At 47.6% G+C, this 19,809-nt stretch overlaps 1 protein-coding gene and 1 long non-coding RNA gene across 2 annotated transcripts in view; one reads left to right on the plus strand and one right to left on the minus strand.

Moving 5' to 3' along the window:
* The first annotated feature begins 5,589 nt into the window (after window positions 1-5,589).
* Window positions 5,590-7,313, plus strand: LOC144684019 (uncharacterized). Its single transcript, XR_013577381.1, has 3 exons — window positions 5,590-5,655; window positions 6,131-6,155; window positions 7,281-7,313. It is a non-coding gene; the product is annotated as an uncharacterized LOC144684019 (long non-coding RNA).
* Window positions 7,314-10,931: 3,618 nt separating this feature from the next.
* LOC144684048 (uncharacterized) overlaps window positions 10,932-19,809 on the minus strand; it is a 16,659-nt gene continuing 7,781 nt past the window's right edge. The window contains exons 2-3 of the mRNA XM_078547763.1: window positions 14,857-15,282; window positions 10,932-11,784 (exon numbers count right to left, since the gene is read on the minus strand). Coding sequence (XP_078403889.1) covers window positions 11,741-11,784; window positions 14,857-15,282 — 470 coding nt within the window. The 3' untranslated portion in view covers window positions 10,932-11,740. The remainder of the gene's footprint in view (window positions 11,785-14,856; window positions 15,283-19,809) is intronic.

Here is a 19,809-nt window from a genome sequence, read left to right on the forward strand (position 1 = left end):
TCTAAAAGGTCTTCCCTTTACTCTGAGGCTGTGCCCTCGGGTCCTAGTCTCTCCTACTAATGGAAACATCTTCCCCACATCCACTATATCCAGGCCTTTCAGTATTCTGTAAATTTCAATCAGATCCCCCCTCATCCTTCTAAACTCCATCGAGTATAGACCCAGAGTCCTCAAACGTTCCTCACATATTAAGCCTTTCATTCCTGGGATCATTCTGATGAACCTCCTCTGGACCGTCTCCAGGGCCAGCACATCCTTCATGAGATACGGAGCACAAAATTGTTCACAATATTCTAAATGTGGTCTGACCAGAGCCTTATAAAGCCTCAGCAGCACATCCCTGCTTTTATATTCTAGTCCTCTCGAAATAAATGCCAACATTGCATTTGCCTTCCTAACTACCGACTCAACCTGCAAGTTAACCTTAAGAGAATCCTGGACTAGGACTCCCAAGTCCCTTTGCACTCCGGATTTCTGAATTCTCTCCCCATTTACAAAATAGTCTATGCCTCTATTCTTCCTACCAAAGTGCATGACCTCACACTTCCCCACGTTGTATTCCATCTGCCACTTCTTTGCCTATTCTCCTAACCTGTCCAAATCCTTCTGCAGCCTCCCCGCCTCCTCGATACTACCTGTCCCTCTACCTATCTTTGTATCATCTACAAACTTAGCCAGGATGCCCTCAGTTCCTTCATCTAGATCATTAATGTATAAAGTGAAAAGTTGTGGTCCCAACACTGACCCCTGCGGAACTCGACTAGTCACCGGCTGCCATCCTGAGAAGGACCCCCTTATCCCCACTCTCTGTCTCCTGCCAGACAGCCAATCTTCTATCCATGTTAGTACCTTGCATCTAACACCATGGGCTCTTATCTTACTGAGCAGCCTCCTGTGTGGCACCTTGTCAAAGGCCTTCTGGAAGTCCAAGTAGATAACGTCCATTGGCTCTCCTTTGTCTAACCTACTCGTTACCTCCTCAAAGAATTTTCCTGTGATGTCATTCCTGGATGTTTTTTTTCAAACTCCGCCCGGTGCCCGAGTAGAGGTGTCCCTCGCAGGCCTGGCTGTCTCCATTCCCAGAAATTGAAATACATGAGATTGGGGATAATATATGGATTGAGAATTGGTTAGCAGACAGGAAACAGAGAGTAGGAATAAATGGGTCTTTTTCAGAGTGGCAGGTGGTGACTAGTGGGGTACCACAGGGATCAGTGCTTGGGCCCCAGCTATTCACAATATATATCAATGATTTGGATGAGGGAACCAAATGTAATATTTCCAAGTTTGCTGATGACATGAAACTTGGTGGGAATGTGAATGATGAGGAGGGTGTTAAGAGGCTTCAAGGCGATTAAAACAGGTTGAGTGAGTGGGCAAATACATGGCAGATGCTGCATAACGTAGATAAGTGTGAAGTTATCCACTTTGGTGGGAAAAACAGAATGGCAGAGTATTATTTAAATGGCGATAGATTGGGAAATATTGAAAAACAAAGAGACCTGAATGTCCTTATACACCAATCACTGAAAGGAAGCATGCAGGTGCAGCAAGCAGTTAAGAAGGCAAATGTTATGTTGGACTTCATTGCGAGAGGACTTGAGTACAGGAGCAGGGATGTCTTACTGCAGCTGTACAGGGCCTTGGTGAGACCACACCTGGAGTATTGTGTGAATTCCTGGTCTCCTTACCTCAGAAAGGATATACTTGCCGTAGAAGGAGTGCAGCGAAGGTTCACCAGACTGATTCCTGGGATGGCAGGATTGTCGTATGAGGAGAGATTGGGCCGACTAGGTCTGTATTCACTGGAGTTTAGAAGAATGAGAGGGGATCTCATTGAAACATATAAAATTCTGACAGGGCTGGACAGACTGGATGCAGGGATGATGTTTCCTCTGGCTGGGGGTCTAGAACAAGGGGTCACAGTCTCAGGATACGGGGTAGATCATTTAGGACTGAGATGAGGAGAAACTTCTTCACTCAGAGGGTGGTGAACCTGTGGAATTCTCTACCACAGAGGCTGTGGGGGCCAACGGAAGAATTTTCTGGTCGGTGAGCGGGGGCAGGGCCTGCTCGCCAAGATGTAAAACGATGTGTGGCGACATCGGGCAGGAGTCCTGATGTCACCGCGCATCATTTAGATTTTCAGTTTGGCGGGGACACAGCTGAGTCGTCTGCGCTCACCAAACTGTCAAAGGCCTATTGAGGCCTGTTAAAAACTAATTAAAACAGTTAAATGAGTTGCCCGTCCAACCTTAAGGCTGTCGGGCAGGCGAAGAGCCCAGGCGACCTTCACATTTTTCATAAAGCCTCATCCACGGGTGGGATGAGGTTTCAGTGAAAATTATTTTAAAAATTCGTTGCCATGTCCCAGCTTGTGTGACACTGTCACATGAGGGGACATGTTTTAAAAGTTGTTTTTTCCTTTATTTAAATTTTAAAACCTTAAACTGATCTCCCTGAGGCACGGAGGTGCCTCAGAGAGATTCATGTGCGTGAAAGAGCGCAGGCCCCGACTCACAGAAACCCCCTTCCCCCGCCCTGCCCACACAGGGAGCGCTTAGAGCTTCTGGGCGAGAGTCACGCTGGGTGGGCCTTAATCGGCCCACCCACATAAAATGGCGGTGTGGACCTGATTGGGGGCGCCGATCGGGTTCATGCTCGCTCCCGCCTGCCCCCACACAATCCCCCCCCCGCCCCGCGATGGGGGGAAAATTCAGCCACAAGCCACTGAATATATTTAAGAAGGAACTAGACAGATTTATGGATTCTAAAGGCGTCAAGGGGTGTGGAGAGAGCGGGAGTACAGCGTCGAGATAGAGGATCAGCCATGATCATATTGAATGGTGGAGCAGGCTCGAAGGGCCGAATGGCCTACTCCTGCTTCTATTTTCTATGTTTCTATGTTTAAAGGCAATTACAAGGGTTTGGAGGCAAAGTGGACAAAGTGAAAATAGGTTCAGAGATAAGATGGTAGAGAAGCAGTAGCAGACATTTAAAGAGATACTTGATAACTCTCAATAAAGATATATTCCATTGAGAAAGAAAGACTCTATGAGGCGGACATACCACCCGTGTCTAACGAAGGACATTAGGATGGTATCAAATTGAAAGAAAAGCTATACAATGCTGTGAAAATTAGTGGTAGGCCAGAAGATTGGGAAAGTTTTAGAACCCAACAAAGCATGACTGAAACAAAATAAAGAGGCAGAAATTAGAGTATGAGAGTAAACTAGCAAACAATATAAAAAGAGACAGGAGAAGCTGCTACAAGTATATAAAAGTAAAAGAGTAGAGGCAGTGAGCATCGGTCCCTTACAGGGTGAGACTGGGGAACTAATAATGGGAAACGAGGAAAAGGCAGAGGCTTTGTAAAGTATTTAGTATCTCTCTCCACAGCAGAAAACACAACAAGCATCCTGAGAATAAGAGAGAAGCAGGGGGCAAAAGAGTTCTTTGAGATGTAACAAGCAGGGTGAATGAAGGGGAACTAGGAGAGATAATGTTTGTGGATTTCCAACAGCCATTTGACATGGTGCCACATTAAAGCTTACTGCACAAGATAAGAGCTCACGGTGTTGGGGTGATCTATTAGCAGGGACAGAGGATTTGCTAACTCACAGGGAATGAGAGTCAGGATAGGGCAGGTCATTTCAGATTGGCAACTGTAGCTAGTGAAGTGCCACAGGGACCAGTGCTGGCGACGCACCGATCTACAATCTATCACCCTGGATAAAGGTACAGGCTGTGTTGTAGCCAATTTTTAAAAAAATCATTCATGGGATGTGGGCTCTGCTGGTTAGACCAGCATTTATTGCCCATCCCTAGTTGCCCTTGAGAAGGTGATGGTGAGCTGTCTTCTTGAGCCGCTGCAGTCCATGTGGTGTAGGTACACCCACAGTGCTGTTAGGGAGGGAGTTCCAGGATTTTGACCCAGCGACAGTGAAGGAACGGCGATATATTTGCAACTCAGGATGGTGTGTGGCTTGGAGGGGAACCTCCAGGTGGTGGGGTTCCCATCCATTTGCTGTCCTTGTCCTTCTAGACGCTAGTAGCCGTGGGTTTGGAAGGTGCTGCCTAAGGAGCCTTGGTGAATTCCTGCAGAGCACCTTGTGGACTGATGGTACAAAGATAGGTAGGAAAACAAGTTGTGATGAGGACACCGAGACTGCAAAGGGATATAAACAGGCTCAGTGACTGGACAAAAATTTGTCAGTTGGCGTATAATGTGGGAAAATGTAAAGTTGTCCAGTTTGGCAGGAAGAGTAGAAAAGCAGAATATTATTTAAAAGGAGAGAGACTGCAGAAAGCTGCAGCACAGAGGGATTTGGGTTTCCTGGTACATGAATCATAAACAGTCAGTGTGCAGGTACAGCAAGTGATTAGGAAGGGAAATGGGATGTTGGCCTTTATTGCAAATGGGGAAGGAGTATAAAAATAAGGAAGTCTTGCTACAACTGTACAGGACCTTGGTGAGACCACACCTAGAGCACTGGGTACAGTTTTGGTCTCCTTACTTAATGTGGGATATACTGGCATTGGAGGCCGTTCAGAGAAGGTTCACTTGGCTGATTCCTGGGATGAAGGGGTTTGTCTTATGAGGAATGGTTGAGCAGGCTGGGCCTATACTCACTGGAGTTTAGAAGAGTGAGAGGTGATCTTATTGAAAATGATAAGATTGCAAGGGGTCTTGGCAGGGTAAGTGCTGAGAGGGTGTTTCCTCTCATGAGGGAGTCTAGAACTCAGGGACACAGTTTAAAAATAAGGGGTCTCCCACTTAAGACAGAGCTGAGGTGGAATGTTTTTCTCTCAGAGGGACATCATTCTGTGAAATTCTTTCCTCCAGAAAGCAGTGGAATCTGGGTCATTGAATATAGTTAAGGCTGAGTCAGACAGGTTTTTGATTAACAAGGGAGTCGAGGGTTATTGGGGGGCAGACAGGAAAGTGGAGTTGAGGTCACAATCAGATCAGTCATGATCTTATGGAATTGTGGAGCAGGCTCGAGGGGCTGAATGGCCTCCTCCGCCTATTTCTTATGATCTTATAAAGGCTGGAGAGTGGGATTACTGGTAGAGAGAGCCGCATGGTCACCAGGGGCCGATGGCCTCTGTGATGTAATCATTCTGCCACCATTTTCACATGGGCTCACATGTAATGAGATTGCAGAGTGTTCAATGGATGTTTAATTGTATTCAGGTGGTTGGCATTAGCCAGAGGCTCCTCTGTGCTCTTTATCTCAGAGCAGACTGTACAAGGGCTTGTTAGCTTGGTGGTGCATGGGACGTAATGTGTGTCTCTGTAACTAAATCTTGTCAGTGATAAAGAAAATGATCCAATTCTATCCTTTGCTGTCTGACTATCCGAGTTTGAACACAGAGCCTGAATGTAGTCGTGTTTAATTAGCACGAGATTGAGCTTTTCATTTCATAATTTATTCATAATGCAACAAAATGTGAATCAATATATTATTATTTAACTGGGACAAAAACCACGTTAATCAGTGGCCGAACAATTGGTGACAAAAGTGCCCAAAACACAAAATCATAAAATTAAAACTCAGATTATTCACAATCACAGTGTGTTGTGGGATATGAAAGGATGAGAAATATACAAGAAAAGTACAGCTCAGATATACCGAGCACAGTGTGCCCCAGGTGTACCGAGCACAGTGTGTCCCAGGTGTACCGAGCACAGTGTGCCCCAGGTGTACCGAGCACAGTGTGTCCCAGGTGTACCGAGCACAGTGTGTCCCAGGTGTACCGAGCACAGTGTGTCCCAGGTGTACCGAGTACAGTGTGTCCCAGGTATACCGAGTACAGTGTACCCCAGGTATACCGAGCACAGTGTGTCCCAGGTGTACCGAGTACAGTGTGTCCCAGGTGTACCGAGCACAGTGTGTCCCAGGTGTACCGAGCACAGTGTGTCCCAGGTGTACCGAGTACAGTGTGTCCCAGGTGTACCGAGTACAGTGTGTCCCAGGTTTACCGAGTACAGTGTGTCCCAGGTGTACTGAGTACAGTGTGTCCCAGGTGTACCAAGTACAGTGTGTCCCAGGTGTACCGAGTACAGTGTGTCCCAGGTGTGCCGAGTACAATGTGTCCCAGGTTTACCGAGTACAGTGTACCCCAGGTGTACCAAGTACAGTGTGTCCCAGGTGTACCGAGTACAGTGTGTCCCAGGTATACCGAGTACAGTGTACCCCAGGTGTACCGAGCACAGTGTACCCCAGGTGTACCGAGCACAGTGTGTCCCAGGTGTACCAAGTACAGTGTACCCCAGGTATACCGAGTACAGTGTACCCCAGGTGTACCGAGTACAGTGTACCCCAGGTGTACCGAGCACAGTGTATCCCAGGTGTACCGAGTACAGTGTACCCCAGGTGTACCGAGTACAGTGTGTCCCAGGTGTACCGAGTACAGTGTGTCCCAGGTGTACCGAGTACAGTGTGTCCCAGGTTTACCGAGTACAGTGTGTCCCAGGTGTACCGAGTACAGTGTGTCCCAGGTGTACCGAGTACAGTGTACCCCAGGTATACCGAGTACAGTGTACCCCAGGTGTACCGAGTACAGTGTGTCCCAGGTGTACCGAGTACAGTGTGTCCCAGGTGTACCGAGCACAGTGTACCCCAGGTGTACCGAGTACAGTGTACCCCAGGTGTACCGAACACAGTGTACCCCAGGTGTACCGAGTACAGTGTACCCCAGGTATACCGAGTACAGTGTGTCCCAGATGTACCGAGTACAGTGTACCCCAGGTATACCGAGTACAGTGTACCCCAGGTACACCGAGTACAGTGTGTCCCAGGTGTACCGAGTACAGTGTGTCCCAGATGTACCGAGTACAGTGTGTCCCAGGTGTACCGAGTACAGTGTGCCCCAGGTGTACCGAGTACAGTGTGTCTCAGGTGTACCGAGTACAGTGTGTCCCAGGTATACCGAGTACAGTGTGTCCCAGGTATACCGAGTACAGTGTGTCCCAGGTGTACCAAGTACAGTGTGTCCCAGATGTACCGAGTACAGTGTGTCCCAGGTGTACCGAGTACAGTGTACCCCAGGTGTACCGAGTACAGTGTGTCCCAGGTGTACCGAGTACAGTGTACCCCAGGTGTACCGAGTACAGTGTACCCCAGGTATACCGAGTACAGTGTACCCCAGGTATACCGAGCACAGTGTGTCCCAGGTATACCGAGTACAGTGTACCCCAGGTGTACCGAGTACAGTGTGTCCCAGGTATACCGAGTACAGTGTGCCCCAGGTGTACCGAGTACAGTGTACCCCAGATCCCAACAATATACATCATGTGACTAAAGGCTATTGCTGTACACTTGATTAATCATTTTCTAAATTCTTTAAAAAAGTATATTCTTCATTAAGTATCAATATTGAGGCATATTATTGATTTCAGACATTTACATCTTTGTGTTTCTGATTAACCTGATATTTATAATCTTTATATCATTATTTGAAGAGGTATTAAGTGCTGTTTCGATGCATCACTTGAGAAAAGGATCTTGCATTTTATCTTTTGTTCCCTGTATGTAACTGACACAACAATAAACACCCGGTACAGTTTAACCTGAACACTGGGCCAACTACTAGGAACAGAATGGGTTCCTGTAAAATGCCTGGTTTAAACCCACTTCCCACGATATGGACTTTGGTAAAATAAGGGATTTAGTTGCCAATATTTATTTCCAATCAGTGATGTTGAGTTATGAAGATGTTAACATGTATTAAACTTGGTGCAGAATTGGCTCTCAGAGCAATGACATTAACACAATCAGACTCCAACTTCATCAACCAGAGTATAAACCCCTTTAGTTTCGAGGGTGAAGATTGTGAGGTGTTCGGTGAGTGACAGCGACCCAGACAAGAGCAGTTTCTGCAGGCAATGGAGAGGTAGCTGCACAGACACGAGCTCAGCTCACCCTCAATGGAGAACATTAATCCCCGGTCCCTGCATCCCTGACACTCCCCAGCCCCCTGCTGGCCCCTCACCTGACTGCACCCCAACTCCCACACTCCCTCACCCTGCAGATTCACGTCTCCAGGTTCAATCCCCACTCTGTGCTTCCACTGAGAGAACTGGGCCAGTGGAGAGGAAGCTCCTGTACCCCTGGGTTGGCAGAGGGAGCATGTTTCCTCTTCCCAACTGCTGATCCTTGTTGGAAATGCATGACGACAGGTTCAGCTGAGGACGGGATGCCTTACAGGGTCAAACAGCCCGCTGGTGTTCACTGTCAGCCTAACGCTAAGAGTGTCAGATTTGCAAGATGTACCAGAGAGAAACTAAACCAATAATGAGGGAGCACCTCCAGGTGGAGAAGGAGAAGGGAGGTGAAGACAAGGAATAGTTATAATCCCAATGGAGGAAGAGAGGGGCAAATTCCAACAAGGGGTTGGTTTACACACGGATCTTAAAGGGCCCTCAGGCATCAGCCTGCTGCAGCCATTGCCAGAATCCAGTCTAACCTACAGGGCCCCAAACTGGCTAATATTGGGCTGTCCAGTGTGAGGGGGGGCAATGAGGGAGGGGGTGTGGAGGGGAGGGTAGGGGAGGGGAGAGGAGGGGAGTGGGTGTGGTGGGGTGGGGAGGGGAGAGGATGGGAGGGGAGGGGAGAGGAGGGGAGGGGGTATGGTGGATGTGGGAGGGGAGGGTGGGAGTGTGGAGTGGAGGGTGGGGGATGGGAAGGGAGGGGGTTTGCAGGGTGGGGAAGGGGAGGGGTGTGGAGGGTGGGTGGAGGGAGGGCAGCAGGGAGGGTGGGGGAGGGGAGGGCATGTGGAGAATGGAAGGTGGGGAGGGGAGGGGGTGTTTGATGATATGACAGGGGAGTGGGTGTGGAGGGTGGGATAATGGACAGAGTGTGGAGGTGGTGTCGATGGTGGGGAGGGGAGGGGGGTTTGATGATACGATAGAGGAGTGGATGTGGAGGATGGGATAATGGACAGAGTGTGGAGGCGGTGTCGATGGTGGGGAGGGGAAGGGAACTAACTAGTACAGCGGCCCACGAGCCCCATTCCCACTCTCAAGGTATTGGTTGGTCAATATATTAATCCTCACAGCATCACTCCTTCCCTTGGCCAACTGGAAAGCAAACAGACTCTTGCTTACGGGATTGTCTAATGGTTTTATTAATGGGAAATCCTGTTTGACAAACTTATTAGGGATTTTTGAGGATGTAACCAATAGGGTAGGTAAAGGGAAACCAGTAGAGGTGGTATACCTCGATTTCCAAAAGGCATTTGATAAGGTGCAACACAAAAGGTTAATAGGCAAGATAAGGGCTCATGGATTTGCGGGTAACATATAGGCATGTATGCAGGATTGGTTAAAGGGTAGAAAGCAGAGATTGGACATAAATGGGACTTTTTCAAGTTGACTGGCAGTGAATAGTGGAGTGCCACAAGGGTCAGTGCTGGAGCCTCAGCTATTTACAATCTATATTAATGACTTAGATGAAGAGACAGAGAGTAGTGTATCTAAGTTTGCTGATGATACCAAGCTAGGTGGGAAGGTAAGCTGTGAGGAGGACAGAGAGAGACTGACAGGTTCACTGAGTGGGCAACAAGATGGCAGATGGATTATAATGTAGGGAAGTGGGAAGTTATTCACTTTGGTCGAAAGAATAGAAAAGAAGAATTTTTTTAAAGGTGTGAAACTTGTAAGTGTTGATGTTCAAAAAGACTAGGGTGGGCTTGTACAGGGAATGCAGAAAGTTAACATGCAGGTGTAGCAAGCAATTGGAAAGGGAATGGCATGTTGGCCTTTATTGCAAAGGGATTGGAGTAGAAGAATAAATAAATTTTGCTCCAGTTGTGCAGGGTTTTGGTGAGCCCACATCTGGAAAGTGCAGTTTTGGTCTCCACATTTAAGGAAGGATAGACTTGCATTGGAGGTGATACAGCGAAGGTTCACTGGGTGGTCCCTGGGATGAGTGAATTATCCTATGAGAGACTGAGTAAATTGGGTCTATATTCTCTGGAGTTCAGAAGAATGAGAGGTGATCTCTTTGAAACCTACCAAATTCTGAAGGGCTTTGACAGGGTAGATGCTGAGAGATTGTTTCTGCTGCTCAGGGAAATCTAAAACTCAGGGGCACAGCTTCAGGATAAGGGACCAATCATTTAGGACTGAGATGAGAAATTTCTTCACTCAAAGGGTTGAGTGTCTTTGGAATTCTCTACCCCAGAGGGTTGTGGATGCTCCATCATTGCATACATTTAAGGCTGGTATAGACAGATTTTTGGTCTCTCAGGGAATTAACGGATATGGGGAGAGGGCAGGAAAATGGAGTTGAAACCCAAGATCAGCCGGGATTGTATTGAATGGCAGAGCAGGCTCGATGGGCTGAATGGTCTAGTCCTGCTGCCATTTCTTGTGTTCTTGTGATAATCAATTAATCAGCATTTTCCCATCTGTGATATTTTCACAACTGATAAACAAAGGAGTTCAAAGAAAATGAAAAAAAACATGAATGATTTTCAATGCCTTTGGTTTATCTCCTGGAATATCCACAGCAGATTAATCTTCAATTTGCTGAGAGTTGAGGACAGTCCCAGTGAGTTGGCAACACTCCCTGAATCCCAGTCTGTCAGTAGATGGGGCTAGGAGACCATTATTGTTAGACTGAGATTGCAAAGTTATCCACAATCAGCTTTCAGTTCTTTATATAATTAATGTTATGATATTTTGGAATTTCAGCTGCTAATATTTAGTTAATGTAAAGTCTTTGTGAGTAAATGGATAACACGCCTCTATCATAACACCTATCTCTATCTTTATCTCTACCTCTATCAGCTCTATCATAAAGAGATTCCTTATCATCTTAATTTATTATTATCCTTCTTTTCAAATACCTCCATGGCCTCGCCCCTCCCTATCCCCGAAATCTCCTCCAGACCCACAAACACCCCCCCACCGAGATCTCTGCGTTCCTCTAATTTCAGCCTCTTGTACATTCTCCATTTTAATCGCTCCACCATTAGCGGCCGTGCCTTCAGCTGCCTGAGCCCCAAGCTCCAGAATTCCCTCCCTAAACCTCCTTCTGTGCCTCAGTGCCGAATATTGTCAAAGAATGCTCCTATGAAGCACTTTGGGATGTTTTTGTTCCAGGTTAATGGAGCCACAGAGATGCAAGTGGTTTACAAATTGTTCTTATACCCTGAGATGTGCATTTGTAGGAGCCAATTTTTAACTTGAGGAAACACATTAACCCTGTCCTTCTGGCCTGTCGCAATTAGAAGAAAACCAACAAAGCTCATCAATGAATGAATCGAAATCTCTCTCTGCACCTGATGGGACAATACTATTGGTTAAGGCCAGACAAAGACTGAGTGAAAAATTTGATGCTTTTATACAAGATATCATTTTTTCTGACTGCCTGATTACCCGGTGAAGAACGGGCACTGACTCAATGGGCCGAATGGCTGATTTATAGTTATACAAACCCTCCGCATGTTGTAGGAAATCCACCTCAACAAACAGGCTCCCAGAATTTACACATTGTACATCTGGTTTCACTGCCTCACAACAAACTATCCTCCCAGTCTCGGAGTGACACTGGGAGCTGCACTGGGAGTGTAAAGTTCAGGAAGAGCTCAAAAACACAACGTCCTGGAATTAAAACATAGCAGACACCAGGATAGACGGGAGTTTAGAGTGATAGGGCAGCGATGGATCTGGGGGAGTGGTGAGGATCATGATTAAATCGGGGATCAGATTAAAGCCGGACAGCTCTGCCTAATACCAGTAGATGTCCTTCCTCCTCTGCTGATGTTGGAAACCTGCAGAAAGAAAGCAAATATCAGATCAAACTATGTTACCTTCCTACTCACATTATAATTAACAACCTTTTATTGATGAGAACCTTGTTTCAGACGATGAATTTCCCAGTGGAGGTCGACATAACTTTGACAGAAATTGCAGCGCACTGTCCGAGGGTCAGCGCTGAGGGAGTGCTGCACTGTCCGAGGGTCAGCGCTGAGGGAGTGCTGCACTGTCCAAGGGTCAGCGCTGAGGGAGTGCCGCACTGTCCGAGGGTCAGCGCTGAGGGAGTGCTGCACTGTCAGAGGGTCAGCGCTGAGGGAGTGCTGCACTGTCCGAGGGTCAGCGCTGAGGGAGTGCTGCACTGTCCAAGGGTCAGCGCTGATAGAGTGCTGCACTGTCCAAGGGTCAGCGCTGAGGGAGTGCCGCACTGTCCAAGGGTCAGCGCTGAGGGAGTGCCACACTGTTGGAAGGTCAGCGCTGAGGGAGCGCTGCACTGTTGGAAGGTCAGCGCTGAGGGAGCGCCGCACTGTCGGAGGATCAGCACTGAGGGAGCGCCACACTATCAGAGGGTCAGCACTGAGGGAGCGCCGCACTGTCGGAGGGTCAGCACTGGGGGAGTGCTGTACTGTCGGAAGGTCAGCGCTGAGGGAGTGTGGCACTGTCCAAGGGTCAGCGCGGAGGGGTTGTGGCACTATCCAAGGGTCAGCGCTGAGAGAGTGCTGCACTGTCCGAGGGTCAGCGCGGAGGGGTTGTGGCACTGTCCAAGGGTCAGCGCTGAGAGAGTGCTGCACTGTCCGAGGGTCAGCGCTGAGGGAGCGCCGCACTATCAGAGGGTCAGCGCTGAGGGAGCGCCGCACTGTCGGAGGATCAGCGCTGAGGGAGCGCCGCACTATCAGAGGGTCAGCGCTGAGGGAGCGCCGCACTATCGGAGGGTCAGCACTGAGGGAGTGCTGTACTGTCCGAGGGTCAGCGCTGAGGGAGTGCTGCACTGTCGGAGGGTCAGCGATGAGGGAGTGCTGCACTGTTGGAGGGTCAGCGCTGAGGGAGTGCTGCACTGTCGGAGGGTTAGAAAGTGATGTGCTGTCCAGAGCCTTTGTCAGTCTTTATCAGGAGTGTTCAGAAAGTACTTTATCAGACAAGGGTTTGTAGAAATCTGGAACTTTCTCAGGCTTGGCCACTGCTACGTTCATCAGACCCATTTTCTAAGGCTTTCCTGAGACCAGTCTAAAAACCGACATCAGGCCACTCTAAAGCTGCTGTAGAGACCCTGCACTGACCCCCCTGACCAACAGGAGGGGCAATTCCACCACTTTAGCTGGGGAAATTTAAATCCAGTTAATTTAATAATTCTGGATTAAAAATAGTGAACATGAAACTATCAGGTTGTCATAGAAACCCTCTGGTTTACTAGTGTTCCTTAAGGAAGGAAATCTGCTGTCCTTACCCGGTCTGGCCTACCTGTGACTCCAGTCCCACAGCAACGTGGTTAACTGTGAAATGGCCTAAACCACTCGGTTATGTTCAATATGGCGGATCCAGCACATCCTCGGGGCAGTTAGGGATAAATACTGGTCTTGCCAGTGATGCTCACATCCCAAGAATGAATTATAAAATAAACAACATATCTACAAAATCAGGTGGATTTTAAAAATATTCTTGACTAATTTAACAGTGGCCCAAACCCAGGCACTGATTGGATAGAGGGAAATCATTTCAAAAGCATTGCAACAGCTTCACCCCGGGGTAATTACCCATTTTGGGCCCAATGATAATATCAATGGCCGGAAATTTGCAGCTCGGTTTGTGTCAGGTGTCAGGTGTCGGGGTCAGGTGTCAGGCCAGGTACGAGCAGACAATATGGAAAGATGGCCAGAAATCGGTTTCACGCTGTGGTGAAGCCAGTTTGCGATTGTCTGCTCACCCATCAATTGCAGGGCCGTGTCTCCTGCTACTACACGTTGGGAAACTAATTTCAATTCTTTAGCACCTCATTATAAACCCTGCTTGCCGGAATCATCCCCCCCATGCTGGATTGTCTGGGCACATTGGTGTGAGTGTACGCTGACGTGGTTCACAAATGCACATAATCGACATACACCTGGTGAGCTGCAATTCCCTCGGGACTTTGAGGTTAGTTTGTCTACCTTACCTCAGGCAGCACTCGCAGTCACCAGCGCCAGGCTTCACAGGCAGCACCACATCACTGTTAGGGAGGCTCATGGGCAGGTCTCTACCTACCAGAGCAGCTGTAAGGCGGGGGTAGCATTTCTATGGCTGCCGGGCTAGGGTTTGCTTGGAGAAGGGGGAGAAGTGGATTCAGGCAAGGGAAGAGGCTGCAGGGTGAGGGCTGTACTGGGGAAGGAGGGTATCCCAGGGTGTGTGTGGGCCACATGTTGATCTGTGCAAGTGGCCTCAAGATGGTGAGGGCTGAGGAGGCAGCCTCCAGAGGAGATGAGGCCAGATGGAGATGTGAGGGTGTGTGAGAGAGTGAGTGGTGATGTCCCTTGAGCTGGCAGTGAGTGAGATGCCAGTGAATGTGTGATGGGTTTGTGAGTGGGTGAGTTTAGAGTGAGGAGATGGTTGCCTTACCCTGGCGGCATGGATGAGATCATTGATCTGTTTTCTGCACTGGATGGCTGACCTCTCGTGTGCAGCATTGACACTGACCACCAAGCCGGAGTGGTGAGACTGATGGGCCTCCTGTAGCCAGAGTGGGGGTAGAGGACATTGCAGTGGCCCCCACAGTGTCCAGAAGGCACTTCTTGGCTTTTGGGGCCATGTCTGCACCAGAGCAGCCCTGGGCTGTAAGTATTGAGAAGTGTGCACGTGGCTGCAGTTTAAATATGGTGCCCGGCATGAGGAAGCAGCGAGGTAATGGCACAGCGGGCAAATTGAAGGCTGCCCCCCAGCGAGACAGCGCATTTCACGTGGCTGCATAATTGATGAGGTGGACAGGGGGTGATATGGCCTGAAAACCCACCATTGCAACCGGCGGGTAAAATGACTTTCTTCCCAGTGACACCCACACCCTGTCAATGAATAAATGGTTCACATTTTCCTTTACTTCCTCTGTAAATGAGCTGGCTTACCTAGGTCAGGGTTCACACTCTGCCTCACTTCAGCAAGCACAGGCCCCGGGCCTACCCAGCTGGACGTGGGGTTTGTTTTTGGTACAGTCTGTTGCTGGCTGGGTTCAGCAGCTGGCCTCTCACCTCGCAGCGGTGCCAGAAGAGAGCTATACTGTCTGTTGTTTATTGTAGCTGGCATCATTCGGTGCAGCTCAGGGACTGGCTGATGATAGATGCTGACGTCAAGGCTTTGGCTGCTCACAGCGGGTAAGAGCCATGGTTCATGGGGCTGCAGACAGAGATTCTGGTGGCTGTCTGGCCTGTACTGAGCCACAGGCATGGGGATACTCGCAGCATTAATGGGCGCAGCAGAGCGGGTGGGTCCTTGGTATGGGCTGGACCAGATCTGAGCTCGAGGACTCCATTGAATTGCAGACTCTTTCCCATCTGAAAAATGAGAATGAATATATTGAAATCATTTAATGCAATCATTACTGCAGGCATCGTGAATGTATTGCTGAGAAAAGAGACATCTCAAAGCTTCTTTTTGCAGTAATACTCAAGTTCCGTACGCTGTCATGAGTGGATCACATCCCCGAATTACTCATGGACCTATTGAACTTATAAGTCAGACATGTGTATTTTTAAAAAAACACACACAGCAATAGCTGGCTGAGATTGTAAAGTAACCACTTTCTGGAAAATTCCTGTGTGGATTATACTTGACTGACTAGCCCAGAAAGAACATGGAATGTTGCACCTATAAAAGGTGTCAAGGCCTACTTCAGACAGAAACACTTGAAAAGAAGAGATGCAATGCAAAAGACTGAACTTTAATTTCCTCTGGTTGTGGAGATAATGGAGACCGGTTACCATCTCAGCAGAAACCATCTCCTGCTGAGTTATATCTCAGAATGTGGAATTGGTCTGAGTTGAAAGAAATCAGATTCTGGTCGAAAGACATGTTTGTTTTTTCCCTTCCAGGAATACACAAGGAAATGGGTGATAAAGCCAGCTGCAAACCTAATCTGTGTGCTCTAGTTCTGATGTGCTACTGTGTGCTGTGAAGGTCACAGCAGAAGAACATTTATTAGGCATCCCTGTAGATTGCAGATAAAAGTCTATCTCACTCTCTCTCTCTCTCTGGCTGGAGACAAGTCAGCAAAGCCGTCAAAAGGAAACAGGACACCTCCTTCAGCTAACCTGCAGAACCAAGTGTCTCCAAACCAACTGCTCAACTGTCAAAGTCAGCTTTATCGGAATCACACCAGCTTAACGGCCACATGTTTTGCCATCCATGCCTCATGGACAAGCCAAAGACTGATTCATATATCTTTTTTAAACTTTTATTTTTGGACTCAACTCCCCATTTCAGATCTGTGTGTATGTGTATTGTGTTTTTATTATCTTTTCTTGGGTTTTTAGTCACCAATATACTCACTCTTTGGCTCAAGGAAGCCTGGTAAAATTGACTCCTTCTAAAACATAAATACATTTGACCTGGGAAGGGGTATCCATGGGGGAAGGGATCCCTTTTAAATTAGCCTTGTTGCGACCAGCCGAGGGGGTTGAATAAAGAAGGGGAGCCGGCTCATTCCCCCTGACCCGGGACCGTAACAAAATTGGGGCCCCATTCGGGAAGTTAACAAACTGTGGGGCCTTGCCTAGGGATCATTCGTAAGAACGACCACATGACTATTTGTTGTGAATGTGTCACTGCACTGTTAATCCAGGGAATAGAAGTTCAAATCACACCCCAACAGTTTAAGAAATTGAGTTAAGTTAAGAATAAATCTGGCATAAAAAGAGGCCGACCTGTCCGGATGCCGCCCACACTGAGTTCAAAAGGAGAGTGGAAAGAAATAAATTATGACATCACAGGAAAGAAGCATTCTGATTGGTTGGAGAAGAAGCTAGCTGTTTGGTGAGTATCTGGTGTTTAAGGTTTATTCTATTCCTAAGGTTTAGAATAAAGTAGGAACAGCATCTTTTGGTAAGGTTTATTAAGTAGGGCCAGGTAAAATAATCGCCTACTTGGATAAAACAGCGAGAGCTCAGGGGATGAAACAGGGAGAGTTCAGGGGGTGAAATGGGGAGAGTTCAGGGGGTGAAACAGTGGAGAGACAGTTAGAAAGTGAAGGCAGGGCAAGTATAGAAACATAAATTTGTAAACAAGCAGATGAAAAGTAAGAATTTATAGGCACAGGAGAAGGAGCTGATTTGTGAGTAAGGGTGAAAAATGTCTACTTTCTACTAATCTCCAGTTTAAAGTTTGATAGTACAAAAGCAAGGTTAAAGTAAGTAAATGTAACTAAAGTTTAAGTAAAATTGCGATTTAAAAGTTGAAGTTTACGGCCCGGGAGGACAGCTCAGCCAAGTGGAATGCCCATCCTGTGACATGTGGGCAGTCGTGGACACTTGCCGTGACCCAGACAAGCCCATGTGCAGGAATTGTCACCGGCTGTACCAGCTTGAGCTCCGTGTTTCAGAGCTTGAGCAGCGGCTGGAGTCACTGAGGTGCATCCATGAGGCAGAGAATTACATGGATAGCACGGTCAGAGAGGTGGTCACACCGCAAGTTAGGGGCAAGTAGGCAGATAGGGGATGGGTGACCGCGAGGCAGTCCAAGAGAAACAGGCAGGTAGTGCAGGAATCCCCAGAGGTTCCGCTCACTAACTGGTTTCCCATTCTGGATATCGGTGAGGGCGATGGGTCCTTGGAGGAGGGCAACAAGTGCCAAACCTGTGGAACCACGGGTGGCCCAGCTGTACAGGAGGGGGGGGATGAAGAGTGGAAGGGCAGCACTGATAGGGGATTCTTTAGTTAGGGGAGCAGACAGGCGCTTCTGCAGCCGTCAATGTGACTCCAGGATGGTGTGTTGCCTCCCTGGTGCCAGGATCAAGGATGTCACAGAGCGGCTGCAGGGCATTCTTGTGGGGGAGGGCAAACAGCCAGAGGTCGTGTTCCACATTGGTACTAACGACATAGTTAGGAAGGGGGATGTGGTCCTGCAATCGGAATTTAGGGAGCTAGGTAGAAAATTAGCAAACAGGAACTCAAAAGTAGTAATCTCCGGATTACTCCCAGTGCCACAGGTCAGTGAGTACAGAAATAGGAGGATAAGGCAGATGCTCATTGTATCATAAGGGTTAGGATGACAGTGGAAAAGGACATTGGTCAATCCAGGTTAAGAATAATCAACTGGTGGACCGCAGACTTCAGTGGGGCAAGAGCGGAGCTGGGCTGGATAGACGGAACCAAAGGTTGGCGGGAAAAACAGTAGCTGAACAATGGGCTATCTTCAAAGAGGAGTTGGTTTGAGCACAGTCAAGGTATGTTCCCTCAAAAGGGAAGGGTAGGACAAACAAATCCAGAGCTCCCTGGATGACAAAGGAGATAGAAATTAAGATAAAGAAGAAAGAGTGTGTTTATGACAGGTGTCAGGTAGCAAATACAATTGAGAACCAAACTGAATACAGAAGGTTCAGAGGGGATGTGAAAAAGCAAATAGGAGAAGCAAAGAGGGATTATGAAAAATGACTGGCAGCCAATATAAAAGGAAATCCCAAAGTATTCTATAAGCACATCAATAGTTAAAGGGCGGTAAGAGGAGGATCAGGGCTGATTAGGGACTAAAAAAGGGATTTACACATAGAGGCAAGAGGCATGGCTGAGGTGCTAAATGAATACTTTGCATCCGTCTTTACTTACGAGGCAGATGCCTCTTAGGCCATAGTGACAGAGGAGGAAACTCAGTCACTAGAAGGGTTTAAAATTGATAAGGAGGAGATATTGGATAAGCTGTTGGTACTTAAAGTTGATTAGGCACCGGGACTGGATGAGATGCATCCAAGAATATTGGAGGAAGTGAGTGGAAATTGCAGAGGCACTGGCAATAATCTTTCAATGTTCCCTGGATTCGCAGGAGATGCCGGAGGACTGGAGAATTGCAAACATTACGCCCTTGTTCAAAAAAGGTTGTAAAGATCTGCCCTGCAATTACAGACCAGTCAGTTTAACTTCGGTGGTGGGGAAACTTCTAGAAACAATTATTCAGGATAGAATTAAAAGTCACATGGAAAAATGTGGATTGATTTGGGAGAGTCAGCATGGATTTGTTAAAGGAAATTGTGTCTAACTAACTTGTTGGGAGTTTTTTGAAGAGGTAACAGAGATAGTTGATGAGGGCAAGGCCGTTGATGTGGTGTATATGGACTCCCAAAAGGCGTTCGATACAGTGCCACACAACAGACTTATGAGGAAAGTTATAGGTCATGGAATAAAAGGGACAGTAGCAACGTGGATATAAAATTGGCTGAGAGATAGGAAACAGAGAGTAATGGTTAATAGATATTTTTCGAGCTGAAAGAAGGTTTGTAGTGGAGTTCCCCAGGGGTCAGTATTGGGACCCTTGCTTTTCCTGATATATATTAATGATCTAGATCTTGGTGTGCAGGGGACAATTTCAAAGTTTGCGGATGACACAATACCTGGGAGAATTGTAAACTGTGAGGAGGACATTGACATTGGTGGAGTGGGCAGACAGGTGGGAGATGAAGTTCAATGCGGAGAAGTGTGAGGTGATGCACTTTGGTACAAAGAACATGGAGAGACAGTATAAAATAAAGGATACTATTCTAAAGGGTGTGCAGAAGCAGAGAGACCTGGGTGTATATGTACATAAGTCAATAAAGGTGGCAGGACAGGTAGGGAGAGCTGTTTCTAAAGCATACAGTATTCTAGGCTTCATTAATGGAGGTTGAGTACAAGAGCAGGGAGGTGATGCTGAATTTATATAAGACACTGGTTAGACCTCAGCTGGAATATTGTGTACAGTTCTGGGCCCCACATTATAGGAAGGATGTGAACACATTGGAGAGAGTGCAGAAGAGGTTTACGAGGATGGTTCCAGGGATGAGACACTTCAGTTATGAGGAAAGATTGGAGAAGTTGGGACTGTTTCCCTTGGAGAGG

This window comes from Cetorhinus maximus, chromosome 8, assembly GCF_964194155.1.
Source record: "Cetorhinus maximus chromosome 8, sCetMax3.hap1.1, whole genome shotgun sequence".
Taxonomy (NCBI): Eukaryota; Metazoa; Chordata; class Chondrichthyes; order Lamniformes; family Cetorhinidae; genus Cetorhinus; species Cetorhinus maximus.